General features: G+C 39.8%; 1 protein-coding gene across 7 annotated transcripts in view; it reads right to left on the minus strand.

The window, feature by feature from the left end:
• FHOD3 (formin homology 2 domain containing 3) overlaps positions 1-22,116 on the minus strand; it is a 650,322-nt gene that overhangs the window by 535,159 nt on the left and 93,047 nt on the right. For all 7 annotated transcript variants that reach the window (XM_045007832.1, XM_045007840.1, XM_045007828.1 and 4 more), the window contains exon 3: positions 14,172-14,236. In XM_045007832.1, the coding sequence (XP_044863767.1) occupies positions 14,172-14,236 (65 nt within the window). The remainder of the gene's footprint in view (positions 1-14,171; positions 14,237-22,116) is intronic.

The following is a 22,116-nucleotide window of genomic DNA, read 5'->3' on the forward strand; positions in this document are numbered from 1 at the left end:
GAATTCTCATAACATTATGATGAAAAGTTAAAATAGTATTCAAAAATATCCCCCGACAGTGTGCCCAAAAGAGCTATAAAATCCCAGGGACTCCTGGTGAGAAAGAAAGGGCTGGTCTACACTAAGGGGAAAAATCGATATAAGATACGCAACTTCAGCTACGTGAATAATGTAGCTGAAGTCGAAGTATCTTATATCGATAACTTACCCGTCCTCACGGCGCAGGATCGATCTCCGGGGCTCTCCATATCGACGACGCCACCGCCGTTCGCGGTGGTGGAGTTCCGGAATCGATATAAGCGCGTTCGGGGATCGATATATCGCGTCTAGATGAGACGCGATATATCGATCCCTGAAAAATCGATCGCTACCCGCCGATACGGCGGGTAGTGTAGACATACCCAAAGAGACAGAAGAAGAGAAAAGGAGTACCAGTATCAATGCCAAAGATTAAGAAACAGAGAACAGTATGCATCATGAAAAACACACAATGAATGCTTGAGTGATATGTGACTTAACAGTAGTATAGTATATGTAGACATGCCAAGCTAGAAAATAAAGACAAAATATTTTCAAACTACTGTTTTTTTAAATATATATTTTAATAATTTTATTGCACTTGAAAAATAAACAGCATAGAAACTTGAATACAAACTATTCTGTTACAATATTGCATTTATTATATAGCTCCTCTCATTGAAAGGTCTTAAAGAGCTTAGCAAGCTCTAATGAACTAAGCTACACCACACTGCACTGTACCATTATCATCCCTATTATACATATAGAAACTGAAGTACTAAGGTCCTGATCCTGCAAAAACTTTTTATGTGCTAACTTTTCAGTGGGACTATTCACAGTGCATAAAGTTGAGTATGTGCTTAAGTTTTTGCAGGATTGGGGACCATGAGTTTATAAAATTTGCTCAAGGTCTCAACAGGAAATCTTTAACTGAGACAGGCATATAACTCAGGTCTCCTAGTCCCGTGCTTTAGTAACATAATTTCTCTCTATGTAGCACTGTAATAACAGGCAACCATTAACCTTAGTGATGAGATAAACTGGCATCACTCTCTGTACTCTCCAGAAAGATTTGTAAGTCGGCCCAAATGTTCTCCAAAACCATAGGTGTGGTTTTAGGGTTTTGTTGTTGTTTTTAATTATTGAGCAGGTCAAAATGACTACACTTCGCACTTTTAGGGTGCCTTCCATTAAGGGATCTGAAAGTGTTTTATAAATATTAAAGAATTAAAAATTAACTGCAAGGCATTGCACCACCACACCCCCTTCATACAAATGTCATGTATATATTCTGTGTTATGAATTTAACAGTTCTACTTTATTACACTCAAATATCAAAAATATCAGCACCTCATTTCCCTCTTTTTGCCATAAGACAAAAAGATCTTTGAGGGATGTAAGAAGCCTGTTTTTACTTAACTTTTGAGGTCCTACAAAGATCTGACCTACAGTCTTCAGCGGATGGAGAGAAGCAAGAATATCTTATTTCTAAAAAGCAGTCCAAAAATGTTTATTAAAAAAAGTTGACAAAATCTTCATCTGTCATAAAGAAGTTGTAAAGGACAAAAACCATTTTTAGCTAGGCCTATCCTCTTTAAGTCTCAAAGCACTTCAGTGGGGTAGGAATTATGGATTTACGTAGTTCAAATAGAACAAACCCCTCACTATGCCTTTATTTCCTTCTCTCACAATGCAAGTCAGTGGCAAAGCCAGGAATGGAACCCCAGACACTTCACTCTCACTTCCACACTTCTTAAGCATTAATTCATAGTTTCTCTTCTAGGTGCTTAACTGTGAGAGTGAAATTTAAACTAGGCCTAGGTATAAGGCTTCCGAAAAGTAATCTGAAGCCAATACATTTACAGTGATTTGTATTTTCCATATGGAAAATAAGCAGAACACAGGCAGGAAAGTGATCACTCAGCTCCTCTGTTCTAAACATAATGCTAATTCATTTTGGGGATATTTTTAACAGGACTTAACCTTTTTCATTTCCAGTTAGGGGTTTGTATGTACCGTGGCTAATGCTAAAGCGAAATGAGTTTGGTGGTCTTAATCTAGTCCCAGAAGCTTGAAACTGATTTGATTTTGGAACAAAGAGCTATACTTTATAGGCAAACAGAATTAAAAGAGAATTTTTATGAAAAAAGTTACAGCTACTGGCACAAGGTTATGAGAAGTTGCTATGTAGAAGACTGTGATAATTCCTATATTTAATGAAATATAGGAACTTTTTATAAATTTCTGGAAGAGCATTAAGTTGAAACAATACCAAGCTACTTAGTAATATTTATTGTATTGTATTGCAACGGTTATTGAGGGGTCAAACTAAGTTAGTACACAGCACTACTCAATCCTGGCAATTCTATAGTGGTCTCATGAGACTAAGCAGAACTTAAATTTCATTTAATATAAAATAAATGAAGCCTTTATATCCTATGTTTGCAAAGAAAACCTAAATATAAATCAATGCAGTGTCGTCATGCTATCCTGTAGGACATAAGCAACTATGGACACACTTGTGCAACTGCCACGGTGTACAGTTTCTCAACCTGGGGTGGGGTGGTCACAACCCTCAGAAGATGAGCTAACAGGTGGTTGCAACCAGCATTCCCTTTCCATATTGCTAAGTGGAATGAGCATCCCGGATAGATCCCAGATAGATGAAATGGGAGTGCGGGGTGGGGTGGGGTGTCACTGTATGGAAAAGTTTGAGAATAAATGCCATAGACTTCAAGGGTATAGCAGTGGCCATGCTCACTTAGAGCTGAAGGAGATATCAGGCCAGAGCCTCAGCTGGTGTCAACTGTCATAGTCCTTTGAAGTCAGAGTTATGCAGCTTTACATCAACTGAGGATCTGACCCATCACGCTTGCTTTATTCACAATGCCTCCCAGGTCTCACACTGAGGAGGTGTACCTCCAAATTTCCCCCAGAAGAGATTTAAAGCCCTCTGAACTCAATTGGGCTTGGCTACAGTTACAAATTTGCAGCGCTGCAGCAGGGTGTGAAAACACACCCTCTCCAGCGCTGCAAATTGCGGCGCTGCAAAGCACCAGTGTGGTCAAAGCCCCAGCGCTGGGAGCGCGGCTCCCAGCGCTGTCCGTTATTCCCCACAGGGCTTGGCTACACTTGAAAGTTGCAGCGCTGGGAGTTACAGCGCTGGTCGTCCAGCTGTGCAGGGCCAGCGCTGGTGTGTGGCCACACTCACAGCTACCAGCGCTGGTGTGTGGCCACATTTGCAGCATTTACAGCGCTGTTGGGAGTGCTGCATTATGGGCAGCTATCCCAGCATTCAAGTGGCAACAACGAGCTTTTCAAAAGAGGGGGGTGGAGGGTGGTGTACTGTGACAGGGAGCGGGGAAGATAGAGAGAGTGGATTTTTGGAGCCAACACTGTGTGTTAGCTTCCCTGGATTTAAAAATCACAAAATGTTCTCGAGCCCTTAGTCTTAACTCTTAATTGCAAACAGCCTGCCTCCAACACGGACTCCCCCCCGCTGTTTCACTCACTCCCTGTGGTGTACTGTGACAGGGAGCGGGGAAGATAGAGAGAGTGGATTTTTGGAGCCAACACTGTGTGTTAGCTTCCCTGGATTGAAAAATCACAAAATGTTCGCGAACCCTTAGTCTTAATTGCAAACAGCCTGCATCCAACGCTGTTTCTCTGTCAAGCAAACTGCTTGCCTCTCATTTGATCGTTCACAGCCAGGTACAGATAGCTCCTGTTTGCTGTGATCAGTGTTTGTTTTTTAGATAAGCAGTTCAACGGAGCTCCCATCGGAGTCCACAACAAAACAAAGAGAGGCTGCATAACAAAACAAAGAGAGTAATTTAGTTAAAAGCATTCTGGGATATCTCCTTATTCCCTGGAGGCCAATAAAAGCGCTGGTGTGTGTCCACACTTGATGAGCAGCACTGGATCACCAGTGCTGCAATCGCTACACCCCAACCTGGCCAGGTGTACAGCCAGCGCTGCAGCCAGGGAGTTGCAGCGCTGGATGTGCCTTGCAGGTGTGGACAGTTACTAATTGCAGCGCTGGAAAGCCTCTACCAGCGCTGCAACTTGCAAGTGTAGCCAAGCCCACAGGGAGGTGGAGTACGGACAGCGCTGGGAGAGCTTTCTCCCAGCGCTGGCGCTTTGACTACACTTAGCGCTTCAAAGCGCTACCGCGGCAGCGCTTTGAAGTGCTAAGTGTAGCCACAGCCAATGGAAAGACTTCCATACATGACAATGTAATCAGGACTTTGGAACAGGCCCTATAAATATAACAGAACCCACAATGGGGAAAAAAATTAATTAGTGACAGGCTCTACCCCGGTTTTATTTATGGTCGAAAGCCTTTTAAACATCTAAGTAAAAACTAATATTTGCTCATAAATATAACAGTTTAATACAATACTTGTAAGCTCAATAGAAACAATAAATTGTTTTTTTAAAAAGGAGAATAAACTACCCACAGTAGTATTTACTACAATCATTAGTAGATCTCTGCAGGACCAGATCCTTATCCTGCTACTTGTTATAAGCAGTATGTATCTGTGTGTATGTGTGTGTATTATATATTCGTGCATATACAACTAGGCTGTCTTTTTTTTTTTTTTTAATATTTCATCCTGGTTACACTTTTCAAAGATGGAAATAATTGTGTTAGTCCCTTTATAGATTACATAGATTTAAGATTTTGTGCTTAGACCAGACAATTGCAACACCAGTCATTTGGATGTGACATCTTAGACATTTTAATTACAGAGTGACAGTAAGCACAAGACACGCCAATTAATACTTACCCATTTTCATGTGAAACATTATAGCATGAAAAGTGTTTTGAAATCATTGGAATGAAGGTGGTATAAAAGTGCCAAGCAATACTGGTTTTTTTGTTTGTTTGTTTTTTAATCCCCACAGGAAATTCATGTGTAGCTAGATCGCAAGTTCAAATAAATAAATAAAAATAAAAATCTTTGCTGGATTTTTTTTTGTGTTCCAGATTACAATAAAATACAATATGCCAATAGTTTAAATTACATGAAAAAATATCTAACAAGTTTGCAAATGGATAAAAAAGTGCCCCAAAACCCATTTGTCTAGCTTTGACATTGCATTCTATAGACACATGTGAAGATGACCTGCTGTTTCTTATAAGCCTTGTTTTAATGCTCAGTGATATTTGCTACTGGTCAAAACTGAGCTTTTCCTTGCCTTACCATTTTTAAAGTTGTAATAAGAGAAAAATCATTCTGGGACTCAAAATAATTTTAAAACGTAGTTATTGAGAGATGATAACCTGATTCAGAGAAGTCCTGTTGATCACTGCTGTATTTTCAGGCACAAGAGAAGTAGGGCAAATTCCAAATTTTCAGTCACAGCAGTTCTTTCAAAACTAGAACAAACCCTCTTAAAACAGGATATGTACATTACAGCAGCCCACTGCTAATGGAGGCTATGGTTTCTTTGCTCCAGAACTTTCATGGTGCTGCAGCTTTAAACTTAGGGCACTACAAGGATGAGGATTCTGAATAGCTTTGCTGAGATAATCACCAGAGATTTCTCCACTTTGTCTAAAATTCTCTCTGAACTAATACAGCTCTTGCTTGAGGCAAAACTTTAATATTTTCAAAACAGAAGGAGTAATTTCAAATGAGAGTAAAGGAGAATGGGGGGGAGGGGTCAAAACAGAGCTCAGAATGGAATGGTAATTGTAACCATCACCATGAAGCCATGACTACTGCTCCATAATGCAATATTCCTTTGCTGAGCATAAGCAAGGACAATAACAAGTTGTCGGGAAGTGCTGTGGTTAATCCAGAGAAGCAGGTTGTCCTAATGTGTTTGCATTTATTTGAACAGGAAAATCTAACACTATTATTTAAGGGAGACCAGTTCTTAAAGCAAAATTTATATTAATTTATTTTTCTGAAACCATCTGATCTGGGAACCACTGGATTTAAGAGCATCAGTGCTCCAAAGCCTGGATAAAGTTAATTTAAATAATCCTAAAAAGATCAAAAAGCTATTTTTATTGCTGTGCTTTGCAGCCATTTCATGTTTCACACAAACTGAAAAGGAGCTGAATCAGATATTGCCAATCACATTTGGAAACAGCCCCAAGATAGTGTGTGTGCTGTGCTAATTAGTACTTAAATTACACCATTTGGAAAAAAAATAGCTGACCCTCTATCTTCCCCCAAAAAAACTGGAATGCCTTTTCTCGTCTTTCATTTTTGTATGATCTCAGTTTACTTGTAATAAAGATGTTATTATCTTCATTTAAACCATGACTTTCACTAAAATACAGCAGGAATCATGAGGAGTATATCATGACTGTAAATCAATAATGGACAACCCTCATCTGGCATCATCATTGTAACCAATTAAGAGTGGAATTCATCTTTTCCTTTACAGTTATACTGAGAAGATATTTAATAAAGCATTTGCGACTCACCTCTTTTGCAGTTCTGTTACCATCAGCATATGAACCCAAAACCACAGCACTTCCGACAAATTCTCGAGGCACCTCTATTGTTCCCTTTAAATTAAATCCGAATTGGTTGCACGTTTTGCTGAGCTGCTAATGCTCACCACATGCTCTTTCTTTCAAGATTAAAATGTTTTCCATTAGGTATTTCTAACACTGAACAGAAATCTGTAAAATGCCCCTCAAAGAACCTCTTCTCTTTGAGCCTCTCATTTAGGCCTGTAAATCACAATTCACAGGCCCAAATGCGAGGCTCAAAGAAAAGACCTGAAACCTCTGTTAAGCCTCGATTATGAAAGGTTTTTATGGGACACTCTGTCTTCCCATATTTTGGAGGGCCCATTATAAATTATGAAAGTTCTCGTTTCCTGGGAGATAACTTGTTAGCCTAAGAACCCATAAATACGGAAAGCAGTTTCTGAACATCAGAAGATACTTCATAGGATCTGCAACTATTACCATAGGCCAACTGTCAGAACAGTGTACACTTACACATTCCAAACAAATGTAACATTTGTTAGAACATTCAGGTTGCATGGTTAAGCATTCAAAAGTAAGGAAATGGCAACAGTGTGGTTACATGCGGAACCTTAACTCTGCCCTCTGAGAGAATGCAATACAGTATAGTCTTTTACGACATGATCATATATGGTTTCTCAAATATATCACTTTTTTCCTATGTTTATATAACTTCCAGGTCAGACCTTTTTCTTTCTTGTCTATCTACAAGAATTTCTTCGTACTTCGGTACCAGATATCTTTTCTGGCTTAAGGGTTAGATTTTGCCACTAGTACACCAATCCAGGAGCAGCAGAGGGAAAGACTTGAGGCTCAGGCATTCAATGGGACTATTCACATATATAAAGTTAAACACATGCAAGAATGATTGCAGGATCAGGTTCTAATATACAACATATGCAACAAGCAACTATGACCAATAATGGGAAGGAAAAGGAGCAGGGAGGATGAAGATTAGCTATGTGCTCTAACTGGTGGTTCTGAATCACTTTAAGATAAACATATCCTCCTTGCTCAGCAAGCCCGTCTAACCTAATCATTATAAGCTGACAGTTTCCCACAGGCATCACAGTACAGGTGGGTCTTGAAGAGGGACTTATGGATCAATCTGGGGAGAGTATTTCATGCATAAGAAGCATCATGGAAAAAATGAAAAGGAGTGAATGAGGGATCGGGATGGTTGGGGTTACCCTCTCTGTTTACTAGCAATGCTAAAAGGGCCAATACAGTGGAATTTTCAAAAAATTATGAGTGATTGAATACCTGGGGCTAAAATGGACTATTTTGAAATTGCTGCTGTTCCTGCTATAATATATATAGGGGTGCTATGAGGTTAAATACTTTAATATTTGTAAAAACTCCATATAAATGCAAAGAATTATTTTTATTGTGCATGGAAATAAAAACTACACATATATATAGAAAATGTAGGGGAGTATTTTGGAGGAGAGGAACTAGAATCATACAAATAAAATCAGTATGAACTTTAAAATAATTGTTTTGGCATATTGTAAATAGAATGTTAATCCTTATTGAATTAGCCTCTTCATTTTGATAGCAATCACACAGCCAAACAGGATGGCTGATTTAATCACATTTTGCAGTTCCTGTTACATGAAGCACTACTTCAGGTAAAGATACGCTGTTCATCAAAACTACTATATCTTGACAGAAAATCATTGGTTGATACCCACATCTAGAGTGATGTAAAGTGATTAGTTCGTTATTATAATATTTATTTATTGAACTGTGATAGTGCTTAGAGGCTCCAATCACGGACTTGGACTTCACTGTGCTAGTATTATACACACATATAATACCAAAGAGCTTACAATCAAAGTATATACTGAGAGATAAGATAGATAAAACAAGCAGGTATGGGGAGCACAAAGTAACAGTGAGATAATTATTAGTGTACTAAGCAGCAAACTAAAGATCAGTTTATACTATGCAATCATACTGAGCACGCTACTATACGGAGCAGAGACTTGGCCAATGACAGTGGCTAACAAAAAGAGATTGGAGGCTGCTTCTCAGACATGGCTGAGGAAGATACTGCACATTACACAGAAAGACACGATAACGAATGGGAGAGTAAGGAAGCTAACAGAGCAGGACATGTTAGAAAACATAATCAAAAGAAAGAAGGCTCAGATGGTTGTGACACCTGAGGGAGGAAAGAAAGCAAGAAAAGGAAAAGGATGAACTGGCAAAAGATATTGAATGTACTAGCATCACTTGGAATGTAGTACCACAACTAGTGAGCAACCATACTATCTGGAGGAACCGAACTGCCTGATGTGTCAGCAGCACAGGAGGAAGATCTTAAGGTATGGTATTAAGCAGAGGTCACAGCATACCAGCTGCCTGGCCACTCTCATACAGAAAAAGTAAAGTGAACGTTCAAGAAATAATGAAGAGTTCCCTTGTTCTGGTCACTGTGTTCTCTTCTTCTATTAATCCGTGACAGAAAAATGTTGGCAGTACGTAATTATTGGGTTAATTGGTGTTGCTAGGGAAAGCCCAGAATTTTGTTCATGCAATACTGGGCACTAACTAGTCAAAAGCTGCTCTCACTGAAATCTACTGTTTTGCTGGAAAAGGTGAAAGTTCTTAGCACTGTTGACGGTTTAGGCCAAATCTTGGGTTTACATAGAAATTTATCAAGTAATCTTCCATATTTAAAACACACGTACAAAAAATATTAGGTCATAGACAAATGAAAGCAAGGAAATTTGGATATAAGGCCTGCCAAGACACCAGTGAGACTTAACCCATGGAGTATTAACTCACTGTCAATGTAATTACACCAAACAAAAATCAAAATTTGATAGAACTGAGAACAAGGTATCTGAAACTGGGCCATTTAAGGCCTGCTTCTGCTCAATTGACATTAATTGGTGCAAAACTGAGCCCATCATTTTCACTGGTTTTATGCTCTATAAACAAAAAACTGGATTAAGCTACAGCAAAATTTCAGATCACTCAAGTCTTGTTTCGTTTGAAAACATTAATCATGATAGGATTCAATTGGGATTAAATAAGACACAGGGAAAAATAGTGTTATATAAAAGCTATTTGTTCCTTCTTCCATCAAGTTCTTAATTTGAGCATAATGTTATGAGATCCAAAAATGAGAGAGAAAACTTCTTAATGTTAAATTTAAAAAACAGAGACAGAAAGAGAGGGAGTATGTAGTGATGAGAGGCCTGCTATGATAATAAATACATTCAATGACAGTTTCAGTGTTCAAATTACTACAAAGCATTCACCTCTTTTCTGCCTCCTGCTTTAAGTTGCTTCCTTTGTCACAAGTTGGAGGTAGGACTGTAACTACCACTACTTCCTAAAGCTCCAAAAGATTAGTCAATACATCTGCTGGCACTAATGCCCAATGAATTGCCAAAAGATTAGCATCCCCTAATGCAGGGAAATTTATTTTTACATTCTGAACACAAATGTTTGTATATTTGACATGAAAAAGAAAAAAGATTTAGGGACGGAAAAAATATTGGACAATTTATTCATGGGAACTTTTATTCAAAGAAAAACAAAATCTTTATGTCAGCCCTAAATGCAAATTATGATTGGGTGTCTGGCAGTGATGACAGGCTATGTGACAACAGCCCTGATGCTCTCTAGTAAAACAGCTATATTATGATAGTGATGACTTTAAACACAGTCACATTCTCAGCATAATCCTTTGCAAGCACATTGTGAAGAAAGACTATTGTAATTATAGTACGGGTGGGTGGAACTAAAGAAAAGATCTGAAGCAAATTTCTTATTCCATAGAACACCAGTTCAAATTGCTCTAACTCCTGGCTTCTACCCTCCTCCCCGCAAATAAAAAAAAATACATCTTTCAACCTCAGAACCTAATGCTTATATATGGAAAAAGGCATAGCATGCAGCTGATGTGGACAGATATGCAAGATGAAGACAGATACTCCTTGCCCGTGAAACACCCTTCCTAATTTCTGAAAAGTATAACTGACATGTACCTTTCTCAGAATGATTCCAACACTAAAAACCATTGAGAGTTCCCTATTATTTCACAGTAGCTTATAAAAAAAAAAGTTAAGAAAACTACATTACAATCAGGCATGAGCTGAAAAAAAACCCTCTGATCTGAAAACTCCAAAAACTTCAGCAGGGGGCTGGAATCTAAAATCAGATCCAGATCTTGCAGTTTGCCCCTATATTTATAATGCACCTAGCCAAAAGCGCAGATCCAAATTAAATTTTGGAGATTTAAAATTCAAGGCATCATCTATGCACAGATCATTAGGATAGCCTTTTACAGTGAGGGCCATATTTTTGAAAATGGAAGTTAAAATGTGTACAGTAAGATACATATGTTCAAGGACATTTGTGCATGTCCATCAGATAACTGCAAATGCAAACCTAATGTTCTGACTCTTTGCACTCTGGCCAAACTAAAAATCTGACATGAGGAAATATTTTTTGTGACTCTAGGAAATATATGAAATTTTCTCTTGTGTCTGTTGAAGAGATACCATAGCCAGCCAGAACAAGTGTTTCTCCAAACTGTTTTTAATTTAATTCATATTTATACAATCATCCTAGTCTTGGCATCCTTGCTTCTTCTCTAATAGCAAAGCACATATGCTTAATAATGGTCCACTGTTGTTCTTCAATCAGCTAGTATAGGGGAATCTGTTTCTACATGATGCCGTCTAGAGACAGCTCTCAATGGAAGGCATTTGAGGAATTCTGTAGGTTGCTTATGCTCAGTTCAAATTCTTATAAAGGCTGTTTCAGAATGTGTCCCTAGATTAAGAATAAAGTTTAACTGTATTTAAAGACTGATTTCATGAACACTCAGACAACACTACAATGTTAGAAATAAAGTGAATCTTTACTCAGCATTCCCCCGCCCCCTTTAATGAGCCTAAAAACATGTGTCTCTAGCTCTGTGTTCAGGCTATGATCTCTTGAATCCAGACTAACACAGTATGAATGGTTAAAGTGCCAAAGTAACGTATCATGGAAGAAATGAAATGAAGGAGAGAAAAAGGAAGCTATGGAATACATTATTTTTTATGAACCCAAGCCACTTACAATGTCCTGGTATGACAACATCAGTGCACTCTAGCCATTTGTATTAGTGTCTACCACTGAAGTCCGTTTAAGTGAGTTGCTGTGCAGCAGATTGGTTTATAAAATTCCCACTGCAATGCACTGACTTAGCCATAGGCAATGTACCATAGGGTAACTTCATTCATGCCACGTTAGTACTATGTGGACATTTTAAGATACACATTCACTTGTTTCAATTGGCTTTCGTTATGACAGCAATATTCTAACCAGAGTACTTCCAAAATCGTGACAGTGATAATGAGTCTGCATGGCCAAGATCCACAATATGCAGAAAAATAAATATTACAGGCTACTAAAATACAGCAGTTAGTTGTCAGCCAGCAATTTCTCACCTCTCCTTCTCAACCCAGTAAGCATAATCTAGGCGGTATGTACAAATGCTGTGGATACATGGATCGTGCAAGCACTTTTAAGTATCCGCAATACAGCTTTAACATTACAGCTAGTTTAGTGTATAACACCAAAATCTCCACTCTGCTTCTTAACAAACTTCTACAGCAGGGGTCTCAAAATCAATTTACCTTAGGGCCAGTGCCAGTCCTCAAATCCTCCCAGTGTGCCAATAATGTCACTGAAGATGGTGTTAAGAAAACATTTATATTGTATTTTTTATTTCAAATTTCTTAGAAATAATAAAACTGTCGTACAACTTTATACAATTCTTTGCCTGCCAGAGAGTTCTTACTGTTTGCCAGACACTTGGCAACGCTTCAGTTCTGTCAGTTTGTTGATGTTTGGACTCAATGACCGAGCAGTTGAAACCTTCAGGTCCACAGCAAGGTGTGCATCAGACAGTTGTGTTCAGTATTTTGACTTGTTTATATTCATTGTGGAAAAAAGTGACGTTGCCTCCATTGCTGACTCTGCCTGGCAACTAAAAGTGACGCTGCCTCCATGGCTGACTCTGCCACGGAACTAGTGATGGTATCTCTGTCCCTCTCCCCCAGCCAATGGGAGCTGTGGGGGGCGGTGCCTGCAGCAGACAGAGCCAGCAGTGTGGCTGCATGCATCTCTCCTCCGCGGGCCACAGTGGGGAGGTTCTCGGGTTCCAGATGGCTCGCGGGCCGGGACTTTGAGACCTCTGTTCTACAGATTACTTCCCCTCAATCACACATGAGCCAAATCCTCTTCATTTTATGTTTAAAACGTTTTTATTAAGGCAAAGTTACAATAAAAGGTTAACATATTACATTGTACATAACCCATTCAGGAACAGGTTAATATTCAAAGAACCTGGCTAAAGATTCTGGCTTGCTGACTGTGGAGCACTCCTCCTCTGAGTATGCTAAAAAGGGTGACCAAATTTCTAAATACACCTCTACCCCGATATAATGCTGTCCTCGGGAGCCAAAAATCTTACCGTGTTATAGGTAAAACCGTGTTATATCGAACTTGTTTTGATCTGCCGGAGCGTGCAGCCCTGCCCCCTCCCCCCCGGAGTGCTGCTTTACTGCGTTATATCCGAATTCATGTTATATCAAGTCGCGTTATATTGAGGTAGAGATGTACCTATTCTCTTTTTGGCGCTTCTCTTGCATAAGTACTTGATGTGAAAACTTTTCCATTACGAGGATAGTCCATATTTTACTATGCCACAATTCCCTGGAGGAGAAGTCACAGCTCTCCAATAATGTGCAATACAAAGCAACACAATAAAAAAGAAAGTAATGTGTCATTCTGTTTAAATTGTAGATCTTTTTAGTGGAGCATTAAGTAAGCAGGTCAGGGAGATCTCTAGGATGAAGATGAACGTCTTTAATAATTTCTTCCCAAAGCTGTCTAGTTTCTGGACACAACCATCACGTGTGCTACTATGTTCCCCTTTCCTCCAAGCCCCTCCAACAAAGCACTTCCCTAGTAGCAAAAATATAATTGATCTTATCTGGAGTCAAAGCCATTTATACAAATATTCTTTATGAGCTACACAAATTGAAGATGTATATCTGCCTTGCCATATAGAGACCCTCTAATCCAGATCAATTTATTTGTCCAAATCCCTTTCCCATCTTTCCAGCTGGGTTGCTTTCTTACCAACACCCTTTTCAAACAAAATTGCATATAACTTAGAAATTAAGCCTTTTTCCAGCTTGCTCCTGGGTCAATTCCTCAAATGTGGTTAAAGGCTCATAAACAGCCATCCTGTACCCAGAGTTCAAAAGAAAATGTTTGACTTGTAAATACTGAAAATACCGGATCTTTATATTACTAACATTATTACATATCCCTTGGTATGTTTCAAATCAGGATCCAGGAACAGCTGTCTAAATTGAGTAATGTCAGCTCTTACCCACAATGCCTAGTCACTTTGATATTTCCTAGAGATAAATCCCTGATTATTAATGAAAGTAGAACCCTCTTCACTTCACCCATACAACAATCCCACTGAAATCAGTGGGAGGTGGTTTTTTTTCAAGTAGGGTGAGCAAGATACGGCCTATTCACTTTAACTTTGTGGAAAGCAAGCCTATCTCATCATATTCCTCAAACTCGTATGCCAGAGTACTCTTGTTTTGTCATTTAGAACCTCACTTACCAATGCAGACGTGGACTCTCACTGAGAGCTGCGTCCTCAGAATTATACTGTGCTTCTTGCCCCTCCTGGGAAAAAAGAGGAAAACTTGATATGAGTATTGAAAGAGATCTCTAAAAGCTTAGTCTCATCTAATATCACTAGAAATACCACATTAAAGGAGCGCCAAGCAATGATGCAGGGTTTTTCCCTTCATAAAAATATTTATTATTTGTGTTATTGTAGTTCCCAGGAACCCCAATCATGGAGCAAGACCCCATGATTTGAAATGTTGTCCTTTTATAGTCAAGCATTAAAAAAGACAATGCTAAATTTAAGGTTGTATATGCAATCTTTACTCTGTCCATTCCTTCTGCATATGCATTTTGATGAGTCTTTAAGTACATGATCACATGCCATCAATATAATGTACCATTTTTCCTACAAGCTTAAGGAGGCCTTCCTCATTCATTAAGGACTATGCTGCATCCTTGTCTTACTGATACAGCACAGGAGTAAGGCTACACATCCCCGCATCTGCTGTACCAACTGGACAGACTTGTGTGGATCTTCAGTCTGCTCAGAAGCATAGTCCCTGATCTCTGGATACTCTACCTTCCAGGAAAGCAGCCAGGGAGCGGGCAGAGCTTTGGCTTTGCACATCCACATGCACACCATTCAACAGCCAGAATAGTTGGCCAGATGCAAAGCTGGAAGTAAGTTGTACCCTTTCAAGGCCTAGAGTAACTTATTCCCTTTCCACCAGCATTGCCCCCAGAGCAACAGAAGAGCAGGGACGGGATGGGACTGTACCTCAACAGGGCATTTGGGGCAAAATGGCTCTCCGGACTTGTTCAGGACTGTACCTGAGGTCACATTCTAGCCTTAATCTTTCCACTGTGCATACAAGTTAGCCACAAGCTCACATACTACACAGTCTGCTTTAGCTGCACAATTTACCATCTTAGTGAGAAATTTCTGTGCAAAGTCCTCTGCCAATACACATATTGCAATTTTCAGTGGGTCACAACTCAATCAGATCAAAACCACTTTTCATCAGACGATATGGTGGCTCTGCTCTTCAACAAGGAATACCGTCAAGCCATATTTCAACTTCCTTTCCATAGTTGTTTCAGCAAAACAGTTGTGAATTTTATTTTAAACAAGAGTAAAAAAAGAGTATTTTTTCACTCTTCCAGTACAATTTGCCAGAGAAAAATCCACATTCAGACAAATGCCAGGCCTGCAAAAATTAATTATGCAAGTGGCTGAAAACTGAGGTTAGAATGGAATTGCTTATGTTCTAGTAACTAAAGAATTCACTGCCACTCTTAACAATAATATGTTTTCTTATGGTTTATATCAAACCTCTAAATTACACTGGTTTTCAAATGCTCTCTTTACAGTGGTATGAAACAAAATTTCAAAATATAAAAGCTCTTTTAAGACTACTAGATTTGCAGGTCTTTTGAAATTTCAAACACTAACATACTATTTCCTCACATGTATTCTATATAGTATGGATATTAACCTGTTTTCTGGACAAATTCCCATTTTGGTAATGACAATCTGTGTACCTAAATTACTCCTGAAATTTCAACTGGACACAATATCCTTCTGCGCTTTATGGCCTGTGCTGGGTCTACAGCTGCCCTTTTCCAGCACAAAAGTGCAATGACTCGTGTGAAGTATCTAATTCACAAAGTGCTTTGGGATCCTTTCAGATAAAAAGTGGCAAATAAATGTGAGATATTCATTTTAGTACCACTCATTGACATAAGATTCCATGCACCAGATTTGCACCGTGGTTTTACTACGGTGTATCCCAGCATGAGGGCTCCTCTAACAGTGAAAAAATGCGTCTTCTATGCTCCTCCTTCTGCACCATTATTAATACTTGGACGTAATGGATGACCTTTCCCTTATGAAGAGAGCAGGATGGTTTGATGAGTTTAACTTGGGATGTGGAAGTCAGAGGTTCAATTCTCTGCTCCACTCCAGGTCTCCTCGGTGATTGTGGGCATGTCACGTAGTCTTTCTGTTTCACAGATCATCACTTGTCAAACGAAGATAATAGCACTGCCCTACCTCAGAAGGATGGGGTGAAGACAAACACGCTGAAGACTGTGAGGTGCTCAGATACAACTTTTAGATAATGTTTTCACCTCTTAGCTCATAGAGCCGAGAAGCTAAAGTACTTTCCTGGCTCCATAAGATAGATGAACAGAAAGGGTTGTCATGAGAACAGAAACAGTGAACTCAGGTAATGAATGCTCAAGATAATCATGGAGATTTATTCTTTCCTTTCTCTGAAACATGCCATTTTAAACCAGGCCAGCTGTAGAATTTATAAGCTTTCTCTGTTCACCACGCAGAGAGTCAGAAAACACATCACCAAAAATTAAAAAACTGAAATGTGGCAATAATGCTGCCAACAAAATGGATTTCTAAACACAAATTGCCTTTTTGCCTTCAATCAGTGGTTAGCCTATTGGATGAAGTTTAAAAAAAAAAGGGCAATTTGCTATTGAAAGGAAACCATAGCTGCCCTTTCTGTTTGTCATGATCTTATTCTACAGGCAGTCACTGGGATTAAAGGGAAATTGGTCATCAGGTTAACTATTACCAGCCATGTTGGTGACACCAGTTCATGGAAATACTGCTATTTGGTTTTCACTTAAATGCCAGGAAACAACAACAATTTCATTCTTCATTCTGCTAATACTGTAAGTTAGCAATTAGGTATCGTAAAGGGGGGAGTCTTCCTTTTCTCTCAGAGAGAAACACTTCAGAGTATAACTTCATTTTAAACAACTAGCTAAGGAGCTGGGATCGTTTAGTGAGGGGATCACCATCCTTGGAGGACCTCTGTCAATTCTGTTTTTAATTCTTCTGAGGTTAGACTGAGTAAATGCCATACAGTTCATTAATGAGATTACTCTTTTTAAAACACTTTGAGACCTACTTGTGCACAGAGCTGTATTATTATTATGTCATGGTAAAATAAAAGCTAAATCATGGCATGGGTCCTGGTTCTTAAGCACAACTTAATTTCAGAAACGTGTACAACTGGCATTTAAAGAAAGGAACTTTTCTAATATTGAATTATATACATTTCCTCACCCTGGGTTTGTCACAATTATCCTTTTCTTTTTTGCGAATTAATTATTAGGTTTGTGTTTAATACATTGTGAAGAAAAATTATTCCAACTTCTGTACCAAATAGTTCATGTAATAGAGAAATTAAACTCAGTTTCTATTACAATCATGTACCAAGAAAAAAAACATTGCTATAAATATAAGACTATATTTTTCAGTAGAAGATAAAATGAAGTTTATTCCAGGATAAATAAATGTACTCTGCTAGATGTATATTTTAACAGCAGCAAAACGAATACACAACAGTACAAGCAAACAAAGTGGCTTCTCCCATAAATATTTTCTTTCAAGCAACATGAAATCTGAGTTCACTAGCTCCAGTAAATGCTTAATATAAAATATAATTAGATATGACAGTATCATATGAAATATGAAGGTCATTTGAATTCAATACAATAGTGAAGACTTACATTTATGGGGCACCTCAAATTACACATTAACAGTATTCCTTTTGTAGGAACAATATACTAGATATGTTGATTTTTTAATGGCTATATGTAAGTGGCTAAAGCAGTATGAAAAGCAGCATTTTATCCAATGTGTACATCATGCTTTGAAGCCAGGAAATATAATGGATGACCTTCCAACTTTCTGCTCTGTGATCAAGTATCTACTTCATGACTTCTTTGACCCACTATGTCCCTTTGTGCACATCCAACCCTCACTGGAATCCATGGAAGGCAAAAAACACTCCTGAAAACTCTTCACGTTTGAGACCTTTGGACAGAAGGTGTAATCTAAGCATGAAGTAGCATTGTTATCTTTTCATTGACAGTCACAGGTCAAGAAAAGAGAAAACTGATACAGTATGTATTCAATAGAGCTGCTGACCCGTTAACTTAATACTAAGTGTGTATTAATTCAAGGCTGGGAGAAATCCAAAACACCCAGTCATCAAAAGAAAAAAAAGTACTTTTAAGTAATATAAGCCCCAATCCAGTAAAGCACTTAACCATGAGCACAACTTTAAATACATCAGTAGTCCCATACACCTTGATATTTACATGCCTAATGCTACACACAAGTTTCAATGCTTTACTGGATCTGGGCCATAGCATAAAAGGAGCATCTACTTGAACTGCAAGTGTATGTAACACTCCTAAACCTTTGGCCCATAGGTAGCCTTACTATTAAAACTTTAAAAGGTAACAAACATGTAAACACCAGTTATTTCCATAAAATATACTAGCAATGTAAAGAAAGAGAACAAAACAAGCAGCCTTCAGGCAGACCAAGTTTCAAATGGCAACCGATAGTTCATCCTCCAGTATCCCTTTTACATGGGCATTTTAGAAAGACCAAAAAGAGAAATAAAATGAAGAGATGGAGATAAACTGAATTACAAAAGAACAGGTGACACAGGGCACAAAAGGAACAGCATCAGGGCAAGTTGGAAGGCCTATGAGGGTGAGATTCCCATCCTGCTCCAACCGCTTTATGTCAGGTAAAAGGGCTGAAGTGGCATAGAGGGGCCCTAAAAATCCCATTTCTAATTTGGGGTGGATTCTCTTGGTGCAAGCACTGATGGAGACAGACATAAAGGTGTCCTCTAAGGACTCTCTTTCAAACTCTGGCATAGAGGGCAAGGCTGGGGTGAGGAAGGGTATGTCCATAGCACGCAACGCTGCCGAGATTCCAATGCCAGTGACCCTTAGGGCAGCTCCAAGAGGCTGCCATAAGTCGGGGCTTGTCTACATGATGAGGTGTAATGTCTAAAGCACACAAATGTGCTGCACATTCATTGGTCCGGGTAGACTCTCTGCTGCACACTAAAGGTTCTCTAGTGCACGTCAATGTAGTACTGTTTCAAACAGCACTATGTTAAAGTGCGCCAGTAGCAGGGTCTAAACAGACCAATTAATGCACAACACATTTAGGAATCACACACCTGTAGAGCACATAACCCACCATGGAAGACAAGCCCTTAGACCGATCCCCAGGATTGAATAAGTTATGCCAGGGGCCTCTTCAGCTTCCAGAACAGCCCAGGATCAAAGGTGGTTTAAAGCCACCATAGCCCCACTTCCTTCTGGACTGACAGTTCTGGGCTGTACCTTCTAGAGCTACAGCATGGGATCTCACCCCAGACCCACAAGTACAGCCTGAATGCCAATAACAAAATCAATATTTTCTCCCCATGTTAACATAACACTTGCCTGTACAATGGGAGGGTGTGGGATGTCAACAGAACAAACACCTTACAGAAATTTAAGGGGACATTCCGTGGGGCAATGTGATTTAATAGCCATATAAACTTTTTGTGCTTTTCTAACCTTTGATTGAATAAGACTACAAAGCACCTTCCAGCATTCATCATCTGTGAGAATTTTGTTCTCAGATAAGTGAGAAACTTTCCCAAAGGTCCCACGGATCACCAGGACAAATCAATAGCAGGGGCAGTATGCACATAGAACCACCTCACCACCGCCAGGTGTGCAGGCATATACCATTACAGATATCAAAATCAAAACAAAGGAAGCTCTACACGTTCACTCCTCTGGAGGAGATAACTATTTATTACTTGCATGCTATTTCTCTCCGCTCTTATTAGCCTAACAAACTACTGAACGGTAGCTCTGATAATTAGGTAGAATTTGTACTTCAAGGAGAAAACAAAAGAAACATTTTAAGGAGAAAGGATAAATTAAATGCTGCACTCTCATATCTTAACAGGACAATATTACATTGGTAGGGGAATGATCAAGCTCTTCCTCTCTAACTTCCACAAATCACATCTGAATGGCATATATTTGTGAAAGCAACACGTAAATCTGTATGCTACATCTGGGACCTTAAAGGGCATAAGGCACCCAACTCCCTTTGAAAACCAGGCCCTTTACAAATACCAGCCTAAATTATCTTTAAAATCCTGAAATACAGCTGGGATATCAGCTTTTTCTAACTGGATAGTCATTTTGAAAAGTATGTCTTTCTTCACCTTTTGGAAGATTTCAAAACTTTCACCTTCTTTTTGCCTTAGAGCTAGTAACTATTAAAATCAAAGCCCAGTCTGTGCTTACAAAATTCTGAGCTGCCCTACCACTCATAATGAATCCAAGGCTGCTATTCTATTCTACATAGATTCTTATATTGCCCTCATCACCATAGTATTTGACGGCTTTTCAGAAGCGCACTGAAAATGATTGTGTGGGGTTCCATTTTCAAATAAATCCGTATGCACAAACTATTGCCTAGAATCACAAAGATGTGCAGTAAAGCCACAACCTACTGCATAGGATTTGTTTTACTGTGTTCAAGCAAGTCAGTAGAAAAAGTGAACTTCAAACTTTCAAAATCTGACTTACATTTAGTGAAATCTACCTTAACATATATTTAAATCCAGAGTTCTTCAGGAGATAGCAGTGAATTCCCCTTGTATGCACAACGTGACTATGTCAGCCACTGGAAATAAAGTTAATAATGCTGATAAACTGATGCTTGCTCTCTGATGCTTCAGTTTAAGGGAGCCATTTGAAGTGCCATTTTTCAAAGTGTACAGTAAAGCATTTTCTGGAAATAGATTAAAAAAAAACAGTTACCCACCTTTTAGTAACTGTTGTTCTTCGAGATGTGTTGTTCATGTCCATTCAAAGTAGGTGTGCGCTCGCCGCGTGCATGCCAGCTGGAAGATTTTCCCCTAGCAGCATCCGTAGGGTCGGCCCTGGTGCCCCCTGGATGGCGCCACTACGGCACCCTATAAAGGGGCTCGCCAAGCCTCCACCCCCTCAGTTCCTTCTTGCCGGCACTCCGACAGAGGGGCAGGAGGGTGGGTATTGGAATGGACATGAACAACACATCTCGAAGAACAACAGTTACTAAAAGGTGGGTAACCGTTTTTTCTTCTTCGAGTGGTTGTTCATGTCCATTCAAAGTAGGTGACTCACAAGCCTAACCTTAGGTGGTGGGGTCGGAGGTCACTGCTGACTGGATTACTGCACGACCAAAGGCTGCATCATCCCTAGCCTGGTGCATGATGACGTAGTGTGATGAGAACGTGTGGATGGAGGACCATGTGGCCACTCTACAAATCTCCTGAGTCAGGATATGAGCCAGGAATGCCGCAGAGGAGGCCTGCGCCATAGTGGAGTGGGCCGTGACCGGAGGAACAGGGGTCTTAGCTATACGATAGCATTCCCGGATACAGGTCGCGATCCACGATGAGATGCACTGAGAGGAGACCGGGAGCCCCTTCATCCTATCCGCCACTGCGATGAAGAGCTGAGTCGAGCGTCTAAATGGCTTGGTAGCTTGATGTAAAAAGCCAAGGCCCTGCGGACATTGAGGAAATGTAACCTCCTCTCCTCATTGGAAGAGTGTGGTTTTGGATAAAACACCGGGAGAAAAATATCTTGACCCACGTGGAACTGTGAAACGACCTTGGGTAGGAAAGCTGGATGAGGTCTAAGTTGGACCTTGTCCTTATGAAAGACAGTGTACGGGGGTTCGGATGTCAGCACCCTTAGTTCCGAGACCCTCCTGGCCGAGGTGATAGCTACAAGGAAAGCAACCTTGTACAAGAGGTACAGCAGAGAGCACGAAGCCAGGGGCTTGAAGGGAGTTGAGGTCCCAGGCCAGGGCTGGTTGACAAATGTGCGGAAACAGCCTGTCCATGCCCTTAAGGAAACGACCAACCAGCGGGTTCGCGAAGACCAAGGTACCCTGGTCCCCCGGGTGGAATGCCGAGATGGCCGCTAAGTGAACTCGAACTGACAAGAGGGAAAGGCCCAGCTGTCTCAGGTGGAGCAAATAGTCCAGAATAATGGGAATTGGGGCCCGCAGTGGCTCCTGCCCCCGCTGAACATCCCAGATG

This window comes from Mauremys mutica, chromosome 2 (genome assembly GCF_020497125.1).
Source record: "Mauremys mutica isolate MM-2020 ecotype Southern chromosome 2, ASM2049712v1, whole genome shotgun sequence".
Lineage (NCBI taxonomy): Eukaryota > Metazoa > Chordata > Testudines > Geoemydidae > Mauremys > Mauremys mutica.